This window comes from Rattus norvegicus, chromosome 13 (genome assembly GCF_021556685.1).
Source record: "Rattus norvegicus strain SHRSP/BbbUtx chromosome 13, alternate assembly SHRSP_T2T, whole genome shotgun sequence".
Lineage (NCBI taxonomy): Eukaryota > Metazoa > Chordata > Mammalia > Rodentia > Muridae > Rattus > Rattus norvegicus.
Window position 1 is genome coordinate 93,963,084 of NC_141546.1, and position 26,830 is coordinate 93,989,913.

General features: G+C 46.7%; 1 protein-coding gene and 2 long non-coding RNA genes across 11 annotated transcripts in view; 2 read left to right on the forward strand and 1 right to left on the reverse strand.

The window, feature by feature from the left end:
* Window positions 1–4,181, forward strand: part of Cnst (consortin, connexin sorting protein) — a 76,808-nt gene extending 72,627 nt beyond the window's left edge. For all 7 annotated transcript variants that reach the window (XM_087581435.1, XM_087581436.1, XM_087581440.1 and 4 more), the window contains one exon: window positions 1,729–4,181. In XM_087581435.1, coding sequence (XP_087437561.1) covers window positions 1,729–1,934 — 206 coding nt within the window. In that variant the 3' untranslated portion in view covers window positions 1,935–4,181. The remainder of the gene's footprint in view (window positions 1–1,728) is intronic.
* Window positions 1–25,203, reverse strand: part of LOC148001838 (uncharacterized) — a 42,852-nt gene extending 17,649 nt beyond the window's left edge. Inside the window, exon 1 of the long non-coding RNA XR_015636211.1 lies at window positions 24,058–25,203. This is a non-coding gene — a long non-coding RNA (uncharacterized LOC148001838). The remainder of the gene's footprint in view (window positions 1–24,057) is intronic.
* On the forward strand, window positions 9,041–13,735 carry LOC148001839 (uncharacterized). 3 transcript variants are annotated; one of them, XR_015636212.1, is made up of 4 exons: window positions 9,041–9,188; window positions 9,673–9,882; window positions 10,781–11,459; window positions 13,216–13,735. It is a non-coding gene; the product is annotated as an uncharacterized LOC148001839 (long non-coding RNA). The 3 variants fall into 3 exon arrangements; XR_015636214.1 differs by having other exon boundaries at window positions 9,046–9,188; window positions 9,673–9,750; XR_015636213.1 differs by lacking the exon at window positions 9,041–9,188 and having other exon boundaries at window positions 9,482–9,750.
* Window positions 25,204–26,830: the final 1,627 nt, after the last annotated feature.

Consider the following 26,830-nt stretch of genomic DNA (forward strand, 5'->3'; position numbering starts at 1 on the left):
TGGTCAAGGTTGAAAACTCTCCTCTCTCTTCCCCTCCCTCCCTGTCTCTCTCATGAGCTTGTTATTTTGTTTTTAGTGACAAATTACTGTCCCTCCCTTCCTATGAGGCACTCACTTTCTCTGTACAGAAGCCAAGTGTCTCCCAAGAGCCCCTCAGCACAGCCACCCTTGGGCATCTCTGTCCCTGGCCAGCCCTCAGGCGATGCTGTCACAGGCCTCAGAAACGTTTTCATTTTTATCCTGGCATCTCGTGTGCAATCAGCACAGCTCGCCTGACCCCAGGGCCCTTCTCCATCCTGACAACACATAGACACCTCGCTCTGGAACGCTCAGGCCACCTCCTCCCTCACCCAGCTACTCAGCTTTATCCTTAAAATACAGAATACAAAAACATGTAGATAATGTATATGAATTGAATCCAACAGTCACAAAGTCTTTATGTTACGCTTAAGTGCAAAGCTCCCTCCTGCCTCCTCCCTCTGGTTAGAAATGTAATGTGGAAGCTCATAGGTAATTGGGGGTTTTTTCTAGATTTTTTTTTTTTAAGTGCATGGGTTTTGTTGGCCTACCTATGTCTGTACACCACCTACATGCAGTGCCTGAAGAGGCCAGAAGAGGGCATCAGACCTGCTGGAACTGGAGTTAGAGAGGGTTGAGAGCCATTGTATGGTGCCTGGCACTCAAAGCTGGGTCCTTTAACTGGGTGCTGGGTGCTCTTAACTGCTGTGCTGTCTCTCCAGCCCCTCATAGATGATCCTAAATTTATGACAGCCACATAACAAAAGTTACAAAGTATACGACACCTGCCTTAATAGTATATTTCATTTAACCGAGTTCATCAAATTACTATAATGTGGTCAGGAGAGTTGTTGGTGAGAAACTTCACGTCCTCTTTTCCGAAACCCCGTCTTCCAAAGCTAGAATCTATTTCACACTCCTGGTGCATCTCTGTGTCAGTCACAGGTTAGGTAAGCGGCGGCGGCGGCGGCGGCAGCGGCAGCGGCGGTAGAGGCCGCTCCAGCTCGTCCCCACCACAGCCCATGATGCATGTTGCTTAAACAAAGTTGACATTTTCAAATACCTGAATGGTATTCAAATGTCATCCCTGCATGTACCACAGGAGCCAAGACTCCTGAATAATAAAACCTGCATTTGTTCAGGACGCTTGTCTAAGACAGTACGCGTTCTCATGGACTCTGCTCACACCTCCTGGCTACTTTCTTGGATGTTGTTGTTGTTGTCATCGTCGTCGTCGTCGTCGTCGTCGTCGTCGTTGCTGTTGGACCACTGCTGGGTTCACAGTTAATCCCAGGGATTGAACTCAGGGGATCAGGCTTACATGCCAAGCGCCTTCACCAACTCGGCCATCTCACCAGGCCTTCCTTAATTCCTCTTTTTAAAAAGGCCTTGGGTCAACTTCAAGCCATATCTCTGGATTACATGTAATATCTCATGAGTTTAAATACTCTGTGCGTAAAAAGTAATTGCTACGTGGTACTGTTTAAGGGAATGTGACGAGAAAAGAGTGCATGTTTAGTGCACTCGGAATATTTGGTCCACATATTCTCTGATCAGAACCCGTAGGTGGGGAGGAGTCGCAGTGATGGAGACGTGGGAAGAGATTAGCTAGGTTGCTAGCCTAGATTAGCAGGCGTAGGAGTGCTGTGGCTTGAAGAGCAGGTGAGTTTGAGCAAAGCCTGCTGACGGTTTGCCCCTTTCTGTTCGCAGATGAAGTCGGCGGTGGCTCCTGTGTCCTGCTCATCTTGCTGTGCATAGCCACCGTTTTCCTCAGCGTTGGAGGGACGGCGCTCTACTGCACTCTGGGTGACATGGAGTCACCTGTTTGTACGGACTTTGCTGACAACGTGGACTTCTATTACACTAAGCTGCTGCAGGGGGTGGCAGGGCTTAAACACTGGGTCTACCTCTCCTAGCAGCAAGGGTGACAGGCGTGACAGGAATGCTGACAGACAAAGAAGATGCAAACTTCCCCGACAGCTTTTATTTCAGAAGTCATGTATTCCCCCTCCCTGGCTTCAAGGACCCAAGGACGGACGTTAGAAACAGCAACATCGAAGAACAGCAGCCCAGAGAGCACGTTAGAATAATCCCCAGCAGAAGGCAGTGCTGACACAGGCCCTGAGGACAGAGGGAGGGAGCCTTGGCGAGCATGCCCAAGTCTTTGCCTTCCTAGTGTCCTGTGGGGCTTACACTGAGGGCTAAAGGACACTCCTGGTTTACAGTCGTGCTCCGAGGGCATTGCCTCCCGCCATCATGCAATAAGTTCCTTTGTCATCAGAGAGAGTCACCTTATGGCTTCAGTGCCATTTTTTAGTTAATCTTGGGAGCTGTGTAACTTAAGCCTTGGGCATTACTCTAGATTCTGGTCTTCATTTGTGAAATGGTTGTGTGGGTGTGTGGAGGTCTAAAGCAGTGATCTCAAGTGGATAGCTGGCATAGGATACAAAGATTACCTTTATTCTTTTAACTTGACGACAATGTGCAGGCACAAATCTTTGGAAAAGGCTTACCTGTGAACTAGATAAACTGTAGAAACTTTGGCCCTGAACTGAGGAACTAACAGAACTGTGGCAATGAACTTGACAGGCCTGAAGGCACAGTGACAGAAATCCCAGTTCCCAGGTGAGATTTCACCCTGGCTTCTAAGCTGCCTCAAGTGTTGATTGCTCAGAGAAACTCACTGAACATCTGTTGTGTTTCTGAGAACCTCAGGATAGGAGCCCAGAAAGGCACAGTTCCTTGTGCAGGTGTCTATGGAAGGTGGACCCATACTTTGATGACTCAAACAGGCTACCACATGTATGAGTAATCTCAGGCTATACACTTAGGTGTGCAGAATGTGGGTGTCTATCATGGGCTCATTTTAGACTGCCTCATGAGGGCCTCACACCGTAAAGAGACAAAGGTCTAGCCGTGTTTAATTCCGTCATTAGATGGCCTTCCCTCATTTGTGGTACAGTGATCTCTCGCTTAGGAAACTTTGACTTTTTATATTCTAGGTAACATCTGTTTTTAAAAATCATGAATTATAGTTTTTTAGCAAGTGATCATTATGTTCTGTTTTCCCATTAGGATCATTTGGAAGGAAGAGAGAGAAATTGCTTTGTAGATGTTACTGGCTGGCACAGTACCTTCCTTTGCGTTTCTGCCTATTTATTTGGAGCGTGGATTTAAGGGGCTTTTTTATGAGTTGCGCGTGTGCCACTGAGCATGCGTCCCTTCGTCCCACTGCTGCCTATTTAATTAGACACTCAGAGTTTGGATTTTGTACCATTTCAGCTCCGTATGTCTCTAGGCTTCTTTTGAAATTGAGTTTTTATTTTCACTGACAATACTGCGTGGCTTATCTCTTATCATGTCACCATAAACTGTAATATTTTCGATGGTTCTAGATCAGAGTTATTTATTTAGAAGTATACAGAATACTGAAATTTAGATTCCTTATACCTAAGGCTGATTTTATTAGAAGATTATTTTAATGTCCTATATAAATTTTAAGACTTTGTATTCATATCATATGTAAAATAGGGCCCATTGTCCTGATACTATGGTTCTGTAGAAGCCACTAGTAAGGTCACCCGTGCAGGCTCCTCTCGACACAAACCTGTTTCACCCTCGTGATTTCTAGTTGCAGGGATTTGGTGATTTTTGTTTCTGCCAATTTTATGTCAAGAAAAGTTCAAATCTCCCTCCTGTTTACCTCCTTACGGTCACTCAAGAGTCCCCTGTGACCTCTGATGTTGTATTTGCCTCTCAGCCACCTTGGTCACATTTCTAGAACCCTGGATTTCCTGGGAGAATCCAGCAAATGAAAGAGCTGCTAAACGGTGACCCGGCTGTGTATCCGGAGAGCTGGTGCTCACCACTCAAGGAACCAGAGTGATCGGGAGAAGGCTGACCTCGTGACCTAAAGTGGGTGTGAACTCTCACCCAGAAAAAGTAGGGCACCTTTGAAAACTGTAATCGTCATTTATTGCATGAATTGGAGTATCCCCCCTGCAGGTGAGAGGATGCTGTCCCACGAATTAGCATCCAACAACTGTACCGAAATGTCACTCCTCTCATTTGGAAGTACTGACAACTACTCATAACTAGGGTTCTGAAGAACTGTATCTGAGGGTGTCAAACAAGCTTGTAATTTAAAATCTACACCAACAAAATGTCTCTGAGGATTTATTTGAACCCTTGGGTGTTGAAGGAAATGCTTGAAAGCAAAGCATGATGTCAGAGGTGTCCAGCCCCTGAGGGAGAGGCCAACTGTTAATATCAGAGGTGTCTAGCCCCTGAGGGAGAGGCCAACTATTTGGGGAAAATCCTTTTTTTTTATTACACTCACACATTTTGGGGGAGACCACAGTTGTGCCACAGTGTACATGTGGAGGTCAGAAGAGCGCTTCATGGAGTCACTTCCTTCCTTCCACAGCATTAGGGTCCAGAGGCTCAACCTCAGGTTATGCCCTTGACAGCAAATGCTTTTTCCCACTAAGCCATCTAATCAGCTCTGTTTTGAGGACATCTTAAAGTCCATAAGTAACGGTTCTCAGCTCTAAAATACCTCTCTGCCCAGTAACCAGGCTCCACTCTCAAGCGCATGCTTCTAGACTTGCGTTTCAAGGCCAAAGTCTTATTTTATCAAGCTGTGAAGTGGGGCATGAGAGGTGTCCCGGATCTGAAGTTTGAAGGTCAGGCTTAACTTGCAAGGACAGATGTGATCTGGGTTTCCTGAACAGCAGGACAGCATGGCCTAGGGGGAGCAGGGAAGAAAGACTTGGCAGAGGGGAATGGAGAGCAAAGAAGTCTTGGCTGACACCTCTCTCCCTGACACTGGCCTTTGTGGCACTGGCTCACCATACATAGGTTATTTTTCATTCTTAGCATATATTAATTGTACATAATGGATTTCAGTATGACATTTGCATACGTGTAGATAATACGTTTTGAGCATCTTCATTTCCCGGTACACTCTTGTCCCTCCCCTGTGTCTGCTGGTCCCTTCAAGAAGCTGGCTTCTCATCCTACTGCTAGCAGGCAGACCTGTGTGACCTCTCACTTTGGGCACAGTTGGTCTTGTGTGATGTTTGTAGTAGTTTAACACTGACTCATTCTGTATCTAAATAGGCACCCATGCATCTCTCAGCCGCAGGTTTGGTGATACTCAGGTCCACCACACTTCTGTTTGCATCACTTGACCTGCACCTTCAGAGGCTGTAAGAGTGACTCTGGGGTGTACGGACTTTAATAGCAAGGTAGTAAGCTGGGCGTGGCTTTGTGTCCGGTGCTGAGAGGCTTGCGTTTCCTATCCCCTGTACCCTCACACACATCAGACTACCCACCATGTAAGCACCCGAAGAGCATGCTGTGGCCCCACTCGGCTTAAAGAGCTTGCGTCTGATAAGGGAATGCATTTGTAAAGAAGGAACCAAGAAGAAAAGTAGGGGATTGGAAATTCAAGTTCATTCATTCTGCACTGTTCGGAATAAAGGAAATCACAGCCACTGAAGGGAAAGTCAAACAGCCATCTTCCCTGCTAGCTGAAGATCTGGTGGTTAATATGTAGCCAGTACAGCCTCACCTAGGCTGGAACAGCTCACTTTGTAGCAGGCGGGTTTCTAGCAATGCTAACCATCTGAGCCAAAGCTTGCTGTTCCAAACTGAAGGGTTGGGACTGGCGTAGCACAGCAGTGTTTGTCTCTTGTGCACAAGACAGTGTCAAATAAATACTTAATTGCCCTGAATTGAAAACCACCTCACAAGGAAAACTAGTGCCAGAGGGTGTTGCCAGTCAATATAGCAATCATTTAAGAAAGAAGTACTCATGGTACACACTGTTCTTTAAAATAGTACTGCTGGCCCATTTTATGAGACTAGTAGGGAAACAAGATAAAGACAGGGGACAACCAAGAAGCTGAATTCACTATTGCTAGTGAACTCAGACACCATTTTTTTTCTTCTTTTTAGTTTTGTAAGGCCTTGAACTCATACTGTAGACTAGGCTGGCCTCAAATTCAGAGGTCTGCCTGCCTGCCTCAGCCTCAGTGCTAGATTAAAGGTGTGTCCACCATACCCAAAATCTTTGTAAGACAGTAGCTGGTAGGACAGAGCCAGAGAGGCAGGGAGAGCTCCGCCAGTAAAGCACCTGCCTGGCAAGGAAATACAAGGACCTCCAGGTCCCACAGAAAAAATGCACGTGCAGTTGCAGCTCTAGGAAATGGAGACAGGAGGATGCCTAGGTCTCCTGGCCAGCCAGCCTAACTGGTTATTTTCACACCAAACAGAGATTGGTCCGTGTTTTTGAAGGTGATAACCTAGACTGGGTTACATATCAAGACCCTGTCTCAAGAAACCAAACCAAGTATATAGCTCAGTAATAGACTGCCATTCACAGGGCCAAGTGTTCAAACCCCAGGACTACCATAGCTGTGACAGACACAGTTTAAAATGCCTGAGATACAGCTGACCTAGAAGACGGGGCGGTGAAACTATTAGAACAGAGTTGGAGGCCCTTGGTCTGTCTTCAAAGTTTTCTTCTACCATAGTCAATCTAGTGTCCAGGGAGACCTACAGGCCACAAGTGCGTATTCAAGTCATCCACAAAGGAGACAGGCCCTTTCAACAAATATCCCTGTCAAAATTGCATGTCTAGTTGCAAAACAAATTAGCATACACAATTAAATCTGAAGCGAATAGGCCTCAAGTCTAAAACCTAAAACTATAGGGTAACTAGAAGAAACCAGAATTAGCTTAGTGACTTTTGCATAAAAAGATATTTCTTAGAGTACAGTGTGAGAACTGTAAAAGAGAAAGTCATAATTGGACTTTTTAAAAATGTGCTTTTCATATAATGTTAGGAAAATTAGAGGCAAGTACTCAAACGGAAAACAATAGTCACAATATTTTTTTTAATTGTGTGAGGGTGGGCAATGAGTCCCTGCCAGTACGTGTGTGGAGGCCAGGGACAGTTTTTAAGAGTCAGTCCTTTCCTTCTATCATTGTAGGTCCTGGGGATCAAACTCAGGTCATCAGGGCCTCACAATGAATTTGTTAGGGACCTTGTAAATTTAGAATACGTGAAAAAAATATTCAGAATTATGATGACTTTGAAGGGCCTCACAAGAGAGAATGTATGAATAGCCAGTGAGCGCATGAACAGATTCTGACTTTAAAAGTCACCAAGAAAATGCAAATGAGTGAGCTTCCTCTGCACGCTTAGAATGTCCAGACTGCATGGACAGACAGACGGTGCAAGGACAGTTCTACATAAGAAATTTGATCTAACATTGGTAGAACATTGGTAGGGTGGGGAATTATGGTCACCATATGGAAAATTATGGGTGTAGAAAAGGTATTGATCGTTCTTTTGTGATTAAACAAAGATTAGGAGAAGACCAGGAGGGTCCTTGAAGTAAGGTTAAGAGGAATGTGTAGGTATCGATGCTGAAAGGTTAAGCTCTGATCTACCGGGAAGGAAGCAGGGTACCCATTTTCTGTTACTGATCAGAATAGCACAGGAAGGAAAACTTCACAGATGGCAGCAAAGAAAGCCACGAGAAAGTTCCTAGGACTTACAAATTCAAAAGTGTTGATGAGTTCAAGGTCAATGCACACACACAAATCTGTTGTTTCTATGCATCCCAATTGATGAGCTGGAAAGGGTTTGTTCACTGGAGTATTTGAAAGACTGGATTGCCTAGGAGTCAATTAGCCAAAGAGGTGAGAGACTTAGGTGCTGAAAACTTCAAAACATGGCCCAGGGGAAACCAGTCAGTGCAGACCGAGTACATGTGGGTTCACCTGTAGAAAGACGTTCAGGCTTCAGTACTGGCCATGGCCGCCTCCTGAGTCAGCACGGCCTCTCAGAATCCCAGTAACGTGCTACTTGTGAATGTGCTGGATGTCCCTGAATTGTATACTTTAAAATGGTTAAATGGGGGCTGGAGAGCTAGCTCGTCAGCTAAAGGCACTGGCTACCTAACCTGTCAATCCCTAGGACCCACACTGGCTTCCTTGAGTTGTCCTCTGACTACCACTACCACAAACATGCTGTAGTGTGTACTCCCGCCCCCAACACACACACACACACACACACACACACACACACACAATTTTGAAACAATCACTAATGTTCACAGCCGCCTTTTCTGTGGAAACCCAGACCTGGAAACACTTTGGTAGCCATCTGAGCTTAGCATCTATCCAAATGAATCTCAGAATTACTCTGGATGAAAGACGCTAAAATGAAGAGGGTACATGCTACATCTTTCTATTTAAAAGTGATAGAAAAATGTGAATTTCCCATGGTGGCAGAAACAAGCAGGCCCCGGGGTGTGAAGGTTGCCTAGCAGTGGGCACGTGGCAAATCTAGGTAGTCGAGGAGACACATGGTCTGAGTGTGCTGCCAGTCTCACAGGTAGGTACATCTTTCAAAACCCCCTGAGCTATGCATGCTCTCAGTGGAAGCAAGTACAAACTGTGCCTCAAAACGCTGCTAAAAGAGCATATTCCGTTGGTAGTTTCAAGGTGAGGGAAAGTTGCTTTCAGTAGACTAAACAGCTCTGGTGGTTTCCATGTACCTCAGATGTGCAGTACCTGGGTTGAGGTACATGGTTAGTTACTCAACCAGCTGCTAATTGGAGGTTTGATAACCTCCATGGCTCAAAATGCCCCACCCCACCTAACTCTGCTTACTGTGTGTGGATCCCTTTATTTCATTCTCATTTATTTCATTGAGCTTCTGACCTAAGACAGCACTCAAGAGGTGGAGGCAGGGGGATGGCAAGGTCTGGGCCAGTTTGGGCTACGATAGAGACCCTGGGGTTTTGTCATTGTTTTGTTCTATTACTCTATGATGCAGCAGTTCAAATCCCAAAGCCCGTCTAATTATAGTCTGCGAGGACAACACAGTGTCCCTCTGGCCGGAACATATTGATCAAAAGTGAGGTTTCATAATTTCATTGCTTAATTGATTTGGATCAAAGGTCAGGCAGGAGACATGCACTTAGGGAGAAGTAGCTGGCATCATCCCTCACCTGCCAGGATGATGGAGCCCTAAGTGGCTGTCTCTCACTTTCCAAGTACAAGACCTGGAATTGACTCACTATAAACCAAGTAAGAAAAATACCCTGAGCTTCTAAGGCCAGAAGTAGGGCCACACGTGGCTCTGAATGAAGGTAATTGCTTTCCTTTCTTTGTAAAGGAATCTCTCTGTATATCTCAGGATGGCTTGGAATGCTGTGTACCCCATACTGGCCTCAAACTCACAATCCTCCTGTCTCAGCCTCCCACGGATTTATATGATCTACTCAGCTTGGGTTTTGTTTTGTTTTGTTTTGTTTTGTTTTGTTTTGTTTTGTTTTTTGCCTCACCCCACCCCCCTTTCTGTGTGTTATCACTTAAATGGAAAAGTAAACTATTGGTCTAGAAATAGCAGTTTTGTCAGCTCCAAAGAGGAGGCTGTCAGGATGTAAGCTAGTCTGGTCAAACATAAACTGGGAAGGAAGGAAGCAGCCTCAGACTGGAACCTTGAAGGAAAGAGACCCACCCCATTTGCCTCCTCCAGACTTCTGCTCCCTCACCTATGGGATTTTTAACACATTCAGACCTTAAAATCCTTCCAGTTCTTTGAACATCGATTCAGTCTGCTTTCCTTCACAGACAAGAAACATCTCGGATGGCCGCGTTTGTTGAGCGGAGTTGGAATATTGTGTGGGAATCCTCTAAAGCCACACGGAGGTGAGAGGTGAAGTGGGAGACTGACCCATAGATTCTGAAGCCTCGACCGTGCCCATGGGCCACTTCCATTAGCCTGCAATAGACGGCTCTTCTGATGCTTTTTGTGCAACCCTGCAATCCTAGCTATAGTGGGTAAGGTTGGAGGGTGCCTTAGTGATGCAGACCCTGATGCTCACATGCCAGGGACGTTAGTGACCTGGATGGGCATTCGGCAGGGAATCTGATAAGCAGGTCCTCTCTGATCAGGTGATCCTGACACACGGTCTATCATCTAGCTATGGCAGTGGAAGGAGCAGGCACCTTGCAGTGGCATTAAAGAGCACGGGGTCGGGGTTGGGGATTTAGCTCAGTGGTAGGGCGCTTGCCTAGGAAGCGCAAGGCCCTGGGTTCGGTCCCCAGCTCCGAAAAAAAGAACCAAAAAAAAAAAAAAAAAAAAGAGCACGGGGTCACAGGACCCAGGGACAGTCATCCCACACGTATATCAATGCATGCAATACTAAGAATAGCCAGAAGAGGGCGTAAGGTCCATGTGGGTGCTAGGGGTTGAACTGCTGAACCATTGTTCCCTCTCTAACACACAGAGAGAGAGAGAGAGAGAGAGAGAGAGAGAGAGAGAGAGAGACAGAGACACAGAGACACAGAGACACAGAGACACAGAGACACAGAGACACAGAGACACAGAGAGAGAGAGAGAGAGACAGAGAGAGAGAGAGACAGAGAGAGAGACAGAGAGAGAGACAGAGAGAGAGAAAGGGAGGGAGGGAGGGGCAGGCCTGGTGGCACATACTTTTAATACCAGCACTCAGGAGGTAGAGGCAAAGGCAGGCAGATCTCTTTGAGTTCCAAAGACAGCCAGGGCTAAACAGAGAAATCCTGTCTCAAAAAAAAAAAAAAATAAATAAATAAGTAAATAAGTAAATAAATAAAATAAAAAATTGTTAAAAAGAAGAGTAACCAAACAACATTCTAGTTCCAGAAGGCTGGGAGCGAGGTTGGTTAGTGTTCTTCATGGCATGTGCTCCTTACACAGGTCCCTGAGAAAGACTCTGCTGTTCCCTGTAAACCAAAGCCAAACTGCTCGCTGTGTCTTGTTGACTGCCAGGCAGTCGGATCTCTTATGTCCAGAACAAGGCTGTGACCCAGGAGCTGCTGGTGACCTACTTGTGATCAGGAGCCACAGAAAAATGGCAGATTTTCCACTTCTGGTTGAGAAATTGAAGCTGCCTCTAGGAGGCTCGGATGACGGCACAGTGGGAGATTGTGTGCTTAGCTGCTGAGCTTGCTCAAGGCCAAGGACTCACTGCCTAACACCAAAGCAATAGAATGGGGCCAGAGAAAGGCTGAGCAGGTCAAGGTGCTCACCACGAAGGCTGACCTGCGTTCCTGTTAGAAGGAGACCGACTTGGGCAAGTTGGTCTTCCGTCCTCCAGAGGTGTGTTGTGGCACTGCATGTACACACCCATACCTACATGGGAGAGAGGAATAGCCCTGTGTCCTTCTGTGGTCCAGAACTTTGTGAGCCTGTCTCACATATGGAGCAAGACAGAACGGACCATGAACCCACATCTGTGGGCCTCAGGCCATCTGGGACAATTCGGTGCCATTTTCCCTGTGTGAGTCCCATGCCTGTGGGAGTTGTTCTGAGGAGTCTCAGTGAGAAGGCAGAGGCCCTTCCCTGGCAGAGCATCTGTACACACATTTGGTGCTGGGTAAGTAGTTATTGCCAGGACACCTAACACTGAGATCTATTTGCTGCTTATATCTATGATCATATATATACATAGGCATATATATGATCATAGATATCATATATATATATCATGTAACTGATGCTTCCTGGTTTTTTTTAATATTTATTTATAATGTATACATTACACAACTTTCTGCCTGCCTGTATGCCTGCAGGCCAGAAAAGGACATCAGATCCCATTACAGATGGTTGTGAGCCACCATGTGGTTGCTGGGAATTGAACTCAGGACCTCTGGAAGAGCAGTCAGTGCTCTTAACCTCTGAGCCATCTCTCCAGCCTGTGTTTTGTTTTGTTTTTGCTGAGGAGGCCACCAGGGCCAGCGAGGAGTGTCAGTGTCACTAGGACGCTCAAGCAGAGCTTTTCAATTCCTTTCTTGGTTTCCTAAGTAGCCTGCTGTCATGGGTAAATAATCAGACGTCTGGGATCGGAGGACAATATATCTGCAGAGGGAAGGATACTAGCCAGAGTATGTAGACACGTGCACTACTCAAGACTCAGTAGAATTTAAGCTGCTTTTGTTGTTGTTGTAGTTTTGCTTGGTTGGTTGATTTGACGCAGGATTTCACTGTATAATAGCCCTGGCCATCGTGGGACTTACTCTGTAGACCAGGCTGGCCTCCATCACACAGAGATCCACCTGCCTCTGCCTCCCGAGTGTGTGTGCCACTACTTCCTGGCCTTTAAGATGCTTTTCATCTTTTAAATCAGTGAGGGGTTAGCCACAGTCTAGAGCAGAATGTAAAAAATTTAATTTATGGGCTAGGACAATAGCTCAGTCAATAGATGCTTGCCACCCATGCGTGAGGACCTGAGTTCAATCCCCAGTAACCTTGTAAGTAGCCAGGCATGGCCGCATACGCCCGTAATCCCAGCATTAGGGAGTCAGAGCTGTGTGCATCTCTGGAGCTCGGTGACCAGCAAATCTAGTCTAATCGGTGAGTTCTAGACCAGTGAGACCATACTTCAAAACATAGTCCATAGTCAGTCTCCGAGGAGTAACACCTGAGACTGTCCTCTGGCCTCTACGTTTACATACACACACATGCGCATGCACATATACAACATGCATATGCACATGCGCACAAACAGAAAAAGTATGTACCTGAAACTTTAAAAATCTCGCAGTTGTGGCTCCATGTGCTCTATGTCCTGTAGCCCTGGACACAGGGCTGTGTGACTTTTGGATTTGAGGCAACATCAGCTAAGCACCCAGATGTGAGCTACAGCATGAGCACCCATTTTGTTTTAGCTTCTAGGTTTTATTAATGGCATCCTAGTGCGTGCGGATGGCCAACACTCAGTTATTCACTGTGAAAAAAGGATGACAGGCAGACAAGAGCTGAGCTCCTACCCCAACAAGTTTTCCCCAGCCAGGCACCCTGAGCCCTTGAATTTTCACTGGGAGAAATAAAATCTCTCCTGAGAGGCTTGCTCTTCTCTGACTTCTCTGTCAGAGACTAAGCCCGTCTTGTGTTTAAGATCAGTATGCATAAGGTATTGGCTAAGCAAAGCCCCAGCTGCTCTCTTCTCTTCTGCATAGAGAGTATTTCTATAGAGCCATGGCCACAGCCTTTTTGGAAATGCGGGACTCCTAAAATAGGAAAAGCTTTGACCTAAGAGATCAACTTTCAGTTGAAGTAAAAGCAAGGGTTTATTTTGCTTTGCTTTGCTAATTTTGACTCACTGGTGTGTGTGTGCTTGTGTGTACCCACAGGTGTGGTTTGCATATGGAGGTCAGAATGTCTTTCAGAATCTGTTTACTCCCTGCACCATGTATGTCCCTGAAACTGAACTCGGGTCATCAGGCTTGGTGGCAAACACTTTTACCCAGTGGGCTATCTCACTGACTGCTCCTGCCAACAATTCCTGACCCACCCGTCACATGGGTTACAGCCCCTGTCGTGTTTTCCTACTCATCCACAAAGCAGCCTGAACCTGTCAAAGAGGAAGGACTCGAGGGGCAGATGAGACAGCTCGGAGGCTAAGAGCACTGGCTGCTCTTCCAGAGGACCCAGGTTCAATTCCCAGCACCTACATGGCAGCTCAAAACTGTCTGTAACTCCAGTTCCAGGGAATATGTCTGTGTGTGTGTGTGTGTGTGTGTGTGTGTGTGTGTGTGTGTACATATAGTTTAAGTTGGGTTAGGGTGGCACTTGCCTGTAGTCATTGGGAAACAGAAGCAGATGTGTTGTTGTATAAATATAAAAATAAAAATAAATATGGTTGGTCTTTTACTCCGCTGGGTCTGCACCACAGGGCCCAAGATATCTGGCTAGATATCTTGGCGGAAACACATCCCAGCCGCACACTTTCTTACACTCAAACCCTCACATAAAAGAACACACAACACAATAATCTTAGATCCAATTGGTAAGATATAATTGCCCACTTAAACATACAAAGCCCGGTACTATCCATCCCTTGAGAAGATTAATAACAACCTGTAAATACACAGAGCAGAATCTTAACATCACCTGCCATGGCTTCTCACTGTCTCCTCTGTCCTGTCTCTGTTTCCTTCAGTCTCCTCCTCTTCCTTCAAACTTCTCTCCCACCCATCCTTCCTTCTCCTCCAATGACAGGCCTCCTTCTATCCTGTACCTGCCCCTCACCTGTACTTTACAAATTCAATGGGGAGGTGGTTCTGGTGAAGTCACCTGAGTCCTGAGTACTGACTAGGCAGCTTGAGGTGAGCCAGCTCTGGTCTACAGAGCAAGTTGCGGGACAGCCAGGGCTACACAGAGAAACCTTGTCTCAGAATAACAAGAAAGGAAGGAAGGAAGGCAGGGAGGATTACCGACAAGCCATTTTAACACCTGCCATCTTTCCAGAGTCTGCGGATCGCTCCAAACAGGCTGCTGCTGACCCCTGAGAGCGGCTGTGGCCGGGCTCTAAAACTCACACAAGGTGAGTAGTGCTCTGGAGTTAGCCTTTAAAAAGCCACTAACAAGCCAACTCCAGAGCCTCCCCTTGTCTACTGCCTGAGGAGTGCTTACACCATTCAAAGTGAGGTTTCATTTCCATGTGTGTTTCCTAATCCTGTCTTCACCTTCCAGCCCTTTGGACGAGTGCTGTTGGGAGTGCATGGCTAAACTCCAGCCAAGTTAAAAGTCCTTCTTCTTTGGAAACATGGCTTTATGTTCCCATAAAGTCAGATTAATCCAGGGCTCATCTGGGCCCACTGCTCCATCAGTCTCAGATATCCTGGGGATACAATGATTTCTCATCTCAGGATAACTCACAGCCATCTGTAATTCATTCCCAGTTCTGCCTGGCTACTGCATGCATGTGGTATACATTAATACTTACAGACAAAACACTCATATACATAAATGAGATCAATCTTTTTAAAAATTAAAACGCTAGCTGCACGGTGGTGGCACACACCTCCAGCACTCAGGAGGCAGAGGCAGGCAGATCTCTGAGTTCTAGGACAGCCTGGTCTACCGACCGAGTTCCAGGACGACCAGGGATACACAGAGAAACCCCCATCTTAAAAAAGTAAAAGGTAGACGTTTGTGGAAGGTCTTAAGTCAGAGGTATACTGTGAAGGAGATTCAAGACCCGAGTTCCTGCTATTCCTCTTGTGGCTTCCCCGATGCCTCGAGGTAAACAGCAGGCTCTACCCATGATACCCGCTACTGCCACGGGTCCAGAGCAACATGGGTAACTAGCTGAAATCCCAAAACTATGACCCTCTTTTAAAGTTGCTTTGCCTCCGGTACTTGTCACACTACTGGGCAGCCGACACAGACCACATCAGCCCTAACGGTTGCCATGACTACTGTGCACCTCGACCGACCGTTTGCCCCCAGCACTGCCTCACTATATCCTCAACACATGTTAGTTGAATTGGTTTGTGACTCGATAAATATATGGACTTGGGACACATTATCTTGCACTGAACCGAGGTTTCTCAGCCTCCCTAGAAATTTCTGGAAGATTATTAACAATTATTTTGTTGTGTTTTATGTTTTATTTTGAGACTGGGCTTTACTATGTAGCCATGGCTGTCCTGCAACTTTCTCTGTAGACCAGGTTGGCCTTGAAGTCAGAGATCTGCCTGCCTCTGCCTCTGCCTCTGCCTCTGCCTCTGCCTCTGCCTCTGCCTCTGCCTCTGCCTCTGCCTCTGCCTCTGCCTCTGCCTCTGCCTCTGCCTCTGCCCCTCTGCCTCTGCCCCTCTGCCTCTGCCCCTCTGCCTCTGCCCCTCTGCCTCTGCCCCTCTGCCTCTGCCCCTCTGCCTCTGCCCCTCTGCCTCTGCCCCTCTGCCTCTGCCTCTGCCTCTGCCTCTGCCTCTGCCTCTGCCTCTGCCTCTGCCTCTGCCTCTGCCTCTGCCTCTGCCTCTGCCTCTGCCTCTGCCTCTGCCTCTGCCTCTGCCTCTCGAGTGCTGGGAGTGCTGGGATTAAAATCATGTGCCCACACCTCCTGGCTGGGCCTGAGTGACTGAAAAGTCTTTCCTAGAGTAGGTGCCAGCTCCATTTCTCAAGGTATAACCCCTGTCTTGTCTCCTCTCATCCCCGACACACCTACGATCTCAGGAATCAGTCCTGGATGGTTGGGCTCTCCTAAGAGGCCTCTCTAAGGCCCCTCACTGGTTCCAGTGCAGGTGATGACCCCCCCTTACCACTAGAGGGCAAACTTAAAACACTCAATGAGACAGCCTCCTGACTTACTGCACAAAGCAGCATGCTCTGGGGGTGACAGTGGTTCACCAGGAGAGCTTGTGTAACTGGGGGGGTTAAGGTCAGTTCTGTGGCACCTGCTTTCTCTTGCAGTGAGGACAAGACAGGACAGCCCAGCCTGACCAGGGGAGCCCTCTCGCACCGATGCTATTTATAGCAAATCCCTCTGGGGTAAGGGCAAGGCCCCATAAACAAGTATGAATGGCACCTTCCAGAGCAGAGTTCCAGAAGTTTCTCCAAGAGGCCCCACAACAGCTTCCCTGCCATTCAGTGAATCGCATCTGTGCCTGTCTAGACCTTGACCCGTGGTGTGGGTCGGGAGCCTGTCCTCTCTTGGCCCTTGGATTGCTTTTCACATCTGCTTTCCTTGTGTTCATTAGGGTTTTCTGTATTATTTTTTTAAGCCAATCACCTCCCCTGCCCCCACAACTGTAATCTCCGTCACAGCAATGATACATGGTTTCTTTCTCCTGGTAGAAACAGGTATTCAATCCCTGCAAAGAATAGATTGGCTAGCTTGGGCAAACACACTAGAGACAGAATTATTCTTTTTTTTAATCTCCTTTACAACTCTTGGCTATCTGAGGATAATCTCAATGGGATAGATGAGCCCTGAGCGGGGGCTGCAAACATGTAGAGGTGTCCCTTGACAGTCCCACTGCGGGACTGTGCTGACCGCCCCTCTCACCACACAGCCCTGCCCTCCTCATATCTCCCTCCTGGCAAAGAGTCTACCTTGAACCACTGAGAACCCATCTCCTTCATGTAAGGGATGGGATCAGCTCAGGACCCTCAAGACCAGGTTCTTAACATAAAGGGGATTTGCTCCAGAGTGACAAAGGGCAGGAAATAGACAAAGACAGGAGATAGAGGGAGAGGAGGAGGAGCAAGGCAGAGGGGACTGGGATGTTTGTCCTGGAGACAAAGCACTGACCTGAATAGAGAGGAGACAGACTCATAGGCAAGTGGCGGTTTATAAAGGCAAAGGAGGCTTTGAATAGCTAGACTTCAGTACATTGATAGCTGGCCCTTGGTAGTCAGCCTCAGGAGGAGGAGAGACAAATAAGGAAATAGACTTTGGTGGCTGGCTTTAGGAATGGAATCTAATAGTTTTCAGTGAGGCAGAGGGAATCTGGGAGAAGGGCAAGGCCAGTCAGACCCACGTTTGCCATAGTCAAGCTGGCCAGAGTCCCTTCAACTTCCACCTATAATTAAAGCTGGATGTGAGATTTGAAAACGAGCCAGGGTGGCACCTCATGCCAAGGGGTCCTCGATGTGATAAGGGCCAAAATGATACTGCACTTCAGGGAGACTACCAGTGCCATTGAGTCTGTCAGTCAGTTATCCAGTGTGAACACATCCTGAGACAAATCATCTTGGAAAGGAGGTTTATTTGGTTCATGATTTTGAGGCTTCGGTTCATGATCAGTTTGCCTGTGCTTTAGACATGGGATGGCACCGTAGATCATGGCGAGAGCACTCTGCAGCAGAGGCCCATTTACCTCGTGGTCAGGTAAAGAGGTTACCTCACGAAGAGAAAGCAAAGAGGAAGGGGTGGGGTCCCATTCTCCATCCTTTCCTTCCTGACTGCCTTTCCTTTCTAACTTATTTCTGTGTCTGTGTGAGTGTGGTGCACCCTCAGAAGCCAATGAAGCCAATCTTCAGAAGTCTGTTCTTTCCTTCCACCTGGGTCCAGGGGTTAAACACTGGTCACTGGGTTTTTGTGGCAAGTACTTCTACCTGCTGACCCCACTCCTCACCAGCCTTCCCACAATCCCTTCCCAATGCAGACCTCTCACTCGGCCCCACCTCTGACAGGTTCCATCCTTACCTTAACGCTGGGGACCACAATTTTAACACATAGGCCTCTGGGAAGATCTGAACTATAGCAAAGCCTCAAAGAATTTCAGGTCATTTTAAGTCCTTTTTCCCTAGAGAAGCCAGTAAGTACATCTCTAACGCAGGCTGATTTAGGCTTCTGCCTCTAGCGACTGAAGAGACCTAATGTGCCATTTAATGGGTGTCACTAGAGCCATTTTTTTAAAATTTTAGATGAGGTGAAAGTAACTCAGGCTAGTCTCAAACTCCCTGTGTAGCCAAAGTAGGCCTTGAACTTCTTATCCTTCTGATTCTGTCTCTCCTGTACTGCAATTATGAGCATGTACTACCATACCCTGCTTAAACCATCTTCTGGTGAATGATTGTATTTTGTGTAACTGAAGAACTTTCTTCTTTTTATATTTTCCTGTACATGTGTGCATATGAGGTAAGTGTGTATGTGTGTGTGTCTGTGTGTGTGTCTGTGTGTGTCAGTGTGTGTGTGTGTCAGTGTGTGTGTGTGTCAGTGTGTGTGTGTGTCTGTGTGTGTGTGTGTCAGTGTGTGTGTGTGTCAGTGTGTGTGTGTCAGTGTGTGTGTCAGTGTGTGTGTCAGTGTGTGTGTGTCAGTGTGTGTGTGTCTGTGTGTGTGTGTCTGTGTATGTGTGTCTGTGTGTGTGTGTCTGTGTGTGTGTGTCTGTGTATGTGTGTGTGTCTGTCTGTGTGTGTGTCTGTGTGTGTGTGTCTGTGTGTGTGTGTCTGTGTGTGTGTGTCTGTGTGTGTGTCTGTGTGTGTGTGTCTGTGTGTGTGTCTGTGTGTGTGTGTGTGTCTGTCTGTGTGTGTGTCTGTCTGTGTGTGTGTCTGTCTGTGTGTGTGTCTGTGTGTGTGTATGTAAGCCAGAAAGAAAACAACCTCAGTCATTACTCAGGAGCAGTCCACTTATTTTTTGGCCTAAGACCCACTGGGCTAGCTAGGCCCGCCAGTGAGCACTGTGGATCTATCACCCGGCTCTGCCTCCCCAGGGCTGTGATTACAAAAGCATGCCACAATGTAGCCTTTTAAACATTGGTCCTTGGTATGGAATTCAGTTCCTTGTGTTTACAAGGCAAGGACTACACTGGCTGAGCCATTTCCCTGCCCCCCCCCCCGAACATTTTGTCTTTCCATTTTTAATTAAGATTTCTTTTTTCTTCTTCTTTTCTTTTTTTTCTTTTTAATTAAGATTTCTTTTTTCTTCTTCTTTACTTTTTTTCGGAGCTGGGGACCTAACCCAGGGCCTTGTGCTTGCTAGGCAAGCACTCTACCACTGAGCTAAATTCCCAACCCTTAAGATTTCAATACAAGCAAATTGCAAATAAAAAATATCACCTGGCAAAAACATTTTCGAAACAGACAGAACTTTGAGGGAGAACTCTGAGGCTGTTTATCTAGGTTCAAGGCAGTTTCTATTTTTAAAAGGCCCCGATCAGAATAACTTCAGGTCTTCCTCTGGTTGGGAAAGAGAAGACTTGACACCTCTGCTGGTTTCTATGACAACCATCAACAGCTAAGATAATGCCAATAAAAGAACTAGGGGACTTGGTAATTTTGCCACTTTGTGTGTTATGTGCAGCCAGATCATAGTTAATTTATTCTGAAGGCAAATGCATAATCCATGAGCCAACCTCTGTCGTGTCTCCAGTGTTGAGGGGAGTGTGGGTGGGGTAGCAAGAGAGGTCAAGCTGGGGGGCTCCCTCTCCATGGGATCTGCAGATGTGTTTCTTGCCACTTTGGAAGAGATTAGTTGGTGACCTACTTCCTGTTACACAAGTTATGCTGTCATTCCAGAGGGTGGTGCTCAAAATAGCCCTGAGCATTTGTGTTCCATGAAAGCTCAGGGGCAGGCACAAGTACTTCCCCACAAAGAAGTGGATTCCACAGCCCAGGCATATTTTGAGGGCTCCATCTCAAGCATTCGTGGCACAGGCTGCAGGCTCCAGGTTTGAGACAGGGACACTGAAGTGTCTGTCTGCCCCCTGCCTTCTCATGTCATCCCCTAAGAAACAGATCTCTCAGAAACACCTGGCCTTATGACGATTCTTTGCACAAGGTACAGGGCCCTTTGATAAGGAACCACAGGCCACCTTCTGCCTTTGTCTGAAACAATGTTCTCCGGATGTTCTGCTGAGGCTTTTCTACAGCACATTAAGAAATCAGAACTGACCGGGCAGTGGTGGCACACACCTTTAATCCCCGCACTCAGGAGGCTAAGGGAGAAGCATCCATGTGAGTTCAAGGCCAGCCTGGTCTACAGAGTGAGCTCTAGGACAGCCAGGGCTATGCAGAGAAACCTGTCTAGAAAGAAAAAAAATGAAACAAAATGAAAAGCAACAACAAGAAGGGGATTCAGACCTAGAGGGATGTCGCTCAGGTTCACAGACAGAACTTGCCTAGCATTGGGAAGCCCTGGGTTTGATCGCTGGGCATGGAGACACACAGCTACCCCAGCAGCTGAGGGAAGGGAAGGAGGATCAGATATCGAAGTCATTCTTGGCAAGTTCAAAGCCAACCCTATCTCAGAAAACAAACAACAGCTTTCATCCTAAAGGCCGCACTGGCGCACTACATAAGAGTCCGTAGCCTCACCCCACTTCCAGTCCTCTGTCTGTCTCTACTCCCCTCAGCTTCCTGTTCCTGCTACCACAATTGACAGCTAACCCTCTGGAGCCATCGGCCCCAAGGAAAGCGACAACGAAACCCCTCTTTCTTCTATAACTGGCTCTCAGTTGCGGCATTTTATTGCAGCCACAGAAAAGTAACTACCATAGGCAGGAGACAGGTTTTCTACTCGCTCCGTCCGTTGTGTAGGTGAGAACGGGAGTCCATCTACATTTGCTTCTCTGCATGTCCCTTCACCGTGATTAGCGGCCACGGGGCCACTGTTCCCAGGAGCGCCTCAGGAAGAACAGGCTGACATTCTCCAACATCAGTCTGATGGATGGATGTGTCGAGGCCTGTGTTTTTCTGTCCCTGTGTCTGGCACAGAGATGTGTTTGTTCAGGGCTGACGGTGTGCTGGGCTCAGTGCTAGGCAACATGACTCTCGGCCTCCTGAAATTTAACGTTTTGGGGTAACAAGGTCACCAAGTGTCCTTCCTAAAGAATAGGAGCAGGCTACATGTTTAGGCTGTGTCTCTTGGTAGCAAGCATTGCATGAGTTAAGCAGGGGAAACCAACCTTAGTTGAGGCCCACTGTGTTCCAGGACCTGGTGAAAACTGTTACCCACTTTAAAGTCACATCAGATCTATGAGGTCGTTCATTCTTTTATAAGAACTGAAGTAACTCAGTGAAATTCAGAGACACCCACCAGCACAAGCTTAGAAAATGGCTGAGTTAGAACATGAACTCAGACTTTCCCCAGCCCTAATTCCTGCAAAATACATCCTCCCAAACAGAACAATAATTAACTCGGCCTTCTGGAAAAAGCAGGAGGTCAGAGTCTGTGAGTGCCATGTCCAAGGTCGCTGGCATAGCCAGTTGAGCTGGTACCAACCAGAAGCCTGCGCTCTCTGGCTCTCTGGCATTTCCTTAGCTCAGCTGCAGCCTGTTCCCCACACTTTTCTTTTCTTTTCTTTTTCCCCCCGGAGCTGGGGACCGAACCCAGGGCCTTGTGCTTGCTAGGCAAGCGCTCTACCACTGAGCTAAATCCCCAGCCCCTCCCCACACTTTTCTTTCCTTGTGCCAGATGATGGTTGTCACCAGTTATATCACCCATGAAGTGGCATCGTGACTGTCACTTTCAAAAGAGGGGGCGAAGTAGGTGGGCGCGGCTGCTTCTTGTCTCTGAGGCCCTCACAGATCTGTACTCCTGGTACAGGCTCAGGAGTGAGGCCACCATTTTGCCTCACTTTGGCTATTCCTGACCTATGAGCCACACCAGGTTCCATCTCACTCTACAACTGACACTTCCTCAGGCCCCGAGCCTTCTGCTTCAGCTCCATCCAGACTGGTGGCTCCAAGCAGGCAGTCAGGAAACCAGAGTTCGCTATTTTACCAGTTTTAGTTTCTCGGCTTGGTAGCACCAGTGTGTGTAGAACACAGAAAGAATTGTATAGACAAACAGCATTAATGACTAGCAGGGGTGGTGGTGGCAGGGGCATGTGCTTCTTGCCCAGTTCTGGAAGGAACCAGGAGCATCTGCATTGGCCTTGGACCCCTGTGGCACCTCCTTCTGTTAGCTCAGCTCCTCTGGAGAACCCTGACTGTTACAAATGGTCGGTGCCTCCAGGACGAGCACAAGTAGATAAAACATTCCCATATTAATATTGATTGCTAGGTATTCGTGAGCACGTTGCAATGTCTACTGTGGGTGCTTGCACACCTCCTGTGACAGACATACACAATTCCGTGGCTAAGCAGGAAGAGGAACGGAATCTGCTGCTGCTGGTGCTTACATTGTGTCCCTAATGTCCCTCATACAGTAACACAAAAATAGGGGAAACAGCAAAAAGGCAAGACTGGCCTTTTGTGTTTGGCTAATGCTTCAGTTGCTCTAAAAAATGCTTAGGTAGAAGCTTAGGTAGAGTGTGTACATCTGTGATCCCAGCATCCAGTAGTCAGAGACGGAGGATAGGAAGAAAATTTGAGGCCAGGCTGGACTGCATGTGAGAATCCATGCTGTAAAGGGGTAATGGGAAAAAGATAAGGGAGAGGAAGAGGAGGAGGAAGAGGAGGAAGAAGAGGAAGAGGAAGAAGAGGAGGGGAGGAAGAAGAGGAGGGAGAGGAGGAGGAGGAGGACAGGAGGAGGAAGAAAAGAAAGCTTAGTTTATGGCCGTGATCTCTCCAAGAGAGTGAACCAGGTATCACCTGTGTCTTGAAACAGAAGGGCCTCTAAGATGCCTAAGGGCACAGAGTCAAAGTCTAGTCAAAACCGTGGGAAGAGTGATCAGAGTGCCTGGGGCCTTTGTATTTGGGAAATGTTTGTGCCAAGGAAAGCACACAGCCTATGAGCAAGAACCAGAGAGCTCCATCTAGTGATTCCAGTGAGTTCTTCCCTGATAAAATTAGTATAAGAAAGCAAGACTCTCCTTCCCAGGCAAATAAAACAGAGCACCAAACCATTCCACACCCCCAACACACGTAAGCCACATTTTTATATATTTATAGTTTATATATGTAATATATATTTATTTATAAATATATAAATCAAAATACTTTATGTGGAAAATTTTCTGCTTATAAAACTATATACTGGCAAGCAAATAATTTCATTAATTTAGGAGCACCAGCTCTTACCACGTGGACACCTTCTGTATTGATGTCATCACTTTTTGTAGGCTGTATCATTGTTTTAGGGTTTCTACTGTTACAACAAAATACCGTGACTGAAAAACAAGTTCGGGAGGAAAGGGTTCAGTTTACATTTCCACATTGTTGTCCATCACGGAAGGAAGCCAGGACAGGAACTCAGACTCCTGGAGGCAGGAGCTGATGCAGAGGCCATGGAGGGGTGCTGCTTACTGGTTTGCTCAGCCTCTTTCTTATAGGACCCAGGAGCACCAGCCCAGGGATGGCACCACCCACAATGGGCTGGACCTTCCCCATGAGTCACTAAGAAAATGTCTTACAACTGGATCCTATGAAGGCATTTTCTCAATTGACAGGCCCTTCTTTCAGATAATTCTGGCTTATCTCATGTTGACACAGACTAGCCAGCACAGCTGACCCCTTGTCAATGTGACACACACAAACACATAACTATTAAGACACAACTCTTCCTTTCTTATTCATCCGCAAGATCTCATATTAAAATAATAAATAACTTCAAAAGTCCCACAGTCTTTCAAAATTCAAATGCATTAAAATTTCAGTCACTTTAAAATAGCCAATCTCTTTTAAAATCTAAAGTCTTTTAAAATTCAAAGACTCTCAACTGTGGGCTCTGGTAAAATAAAAAATAAATACCTTTTTTTTTTAACTGAGAAAGAGAAGAAACAGAGCACAGTCACAATCTGAAAAAAGTAAAATTAAACTCCCAACGGTATAAATAACAGAATGCCCAATGTCTGGGATCTACTCACAATCTTCTAGGCTCCTTCAAAGGACTTGGGTCACTTCTGCAGCTCTGCCTTCTGCTGCACACACAGCTTGTCTTCTAGGCTCTGGTTGACTCCATTCCACTGCTGTTTGTGGTTATAATACCATGGTACCAGCATCTCCAGAATGCTGGGGTCTTCTGCTGCAACTGGGCTGCACCCTCACCAATAGCTTCTCCTAGGCTCTCTTTACCGTGCCAGACCTCAACTCCTTTGCATGACCTCCTTCCGTCCTGGGCTCCCAACCTCCACTGAAGTGGCACCTTCACCAATGGCCTTTCCTGGCCTCTCACAGTGCCAAGACTTGGCCGTTCTTCATGACCCCTTTATGCCTTCCAAACCAGTACCACCTGGGTGATTCTTACATTATCAAGTTCAGCTGCCAGCTTGAGGTATAACCTTGGTTGCTGTCTTCGTTATGGTCAAAACACCATGACCAAAAAGCAAGTGGGAGAGGAAAGAGTTTATTCAGTTTACAGTACCATACTGCTGTTCACCATTGAAGGGAGTCAAGACAGGAATTCAACAAACGGCAGAATCCTGGAGGCAGGAGCTGATGCAGAAGCCATGAAAGAGTGCTGCTTACTGGCTTGCTTCCCCTGATTTGCTCAGACTGTTTTCTTACAGAGCCAAGGACTACCAGTGCAGGGACGACACCACCCATAATGGTCTGGGTCCTCCTTCATTGATCACTAGTTGAGAAAATGCCTTACAGCTGGCCATTACAGCTGGGTCTTATGGAGGCATTACCTTAATTGAGGCTCCTTCTTCTCTGATGACTCAAGCTTGTGTCAAGTTCACATGTAACACCAGCCAGTACAGCCACTTCTGGGTCACAGCTTCTGTGTGCTCTCAGAAACACTTCACAGAAGATTCATCTCAATGATGATCTCTTCTTAATCACCACTAATTTCTCAGCTCCAGGCAATCAGCATTGAGCATTCCAGCAAAGCAGAGGTTTCATTTTAATAGTTCCGGTATCTTGTTAATCACAGCCAACTCTTCAGCCCCAGCTGACCAGAACCCCAGATTCTTCACACAAAAAGCCTGGTAGGGTCATTGCTTCCCTCTGAAATTTCACAAGCCAGGCCTCCATCATCTGTACTGCTTTTAAAACTCATTGACTTTTCTAGCCCAAAGTTCAAAAGTCCTTCCACAATCCTCACAAAAACATGGCCAGGTCTGTCCCAGCAATGCCTAATTACCCTGGTACTAACTTGTCTTAAGGTTTCTATTGCAGCAACAAAACACCATGACCAAACAGCAAGTTGGGGAAGAAACAGTTTATTGAGCTTACACTCTACATTGTAGTCCATCATGGAAGGAAGCCAGGACAGGAACTTGAACAGGGCAGGAACCTGGGAACGGGAGCTGATGCAGAAGCCATGAAGAGTGCTACTTACTGCCTTGTTTCACCTGGCTTGCTCAGCCTGCTTTCTTATCGGATCAAGGACCACCAGCCCAGAATGGCACCACCCACAATGGGCAGGGCCCTCCCCGAACAATCACTAATTAATGAAATACCTTACTGCTGGCTCCTATGGAGGCATTTTCTCAGTTGAGGTTCCCTCATTTCAGATAACTCTAGCTTGTGTCAGGTTGACATTGATACTAGCTAACACAATTACCCTTGTGATTATAAAATGTGTGTCGTTTAAGATGTTTTACAATATGTTTTTTCTTCTTATAAGCACTTGGAGTTTTGCATATATTTATGTTATTAAGTTCATATAACACATAGGAAAAAAAAGTAAAACTTTTGGGAAGCATTCATTTGTGTGTGAGAGAGCAAGAGTGAAAGAGAAAAGGACAAAGGCCTAAAGCCAGTCGAGCCCAGCATTTACTCAACTATTATTAATTATTATTAATGCTAGGCAGCCAAGGTTATGACCCAGGGGATAACAGAGCCTGGGTCTAGGTGGGACAAGGGTTGGAGCCTTTGCCAGTCTGCATATATTCCTGGAAGACAGGGACGGGTGTCACTGACAGAGAAACAAAATGCAGTCTTCTCTGAGGACCGTGAGTCACATCACATACGGAATGTGACAACTCACACGTGGAGGCAACAGATGGCAACTGCAGAAATAGTGTGTCTGACAGCTAGGTGTGTGTGGGTAATTAGCTCAAGCCGACACGCCATAAAAATAAGTGTGTGTCTTAGTTAGAGTTTCTATTACTGTGACTAAAACACCATGACCGTAAGCAACTTGGGGAGGGAAGACTTTATTTCACTTGTACCTACACATCACTGTCCAAGCACAGCAGGAACCTGGAGGCAGGAGCTGATGCAGGGGCCAGGAGGACTGCTTTCCTGAATGTTCCTCGTCACTTTCTCAGCCTGCCTTCTAAACAGAACCCAGGACCATCAGCCCAGGGATAGCACCTCCCACAGTGAGCTGAGCCATTCATCAAGAAAAATGTACCATAGTCTAATCTCGTGGCGACATTTTCTCAAATGAATTTCCTTCTTTTAAAAAATGACTCTAGTTTGTGTCAAGTTGACATAAAACCAGACAGCACAGTATGTTATTAGAATACTTTTCATTTTACTATCATCCAGATATCAACAACCAAAATAACTGTCATATTTGAGATGCAAATGTATTTTTACCTTTTGGTGCCAATATATGTCCTGAATTAATATGAAGTAGGCCCAGACAATATGCATGTTATAGCTTGGATGTGCTCTGAGCATGTTTCCCAAGAGTTTGTGTGTTTGAGCTGGGCACTGATAAGAAAACTAGGAGCCAAGTATTCA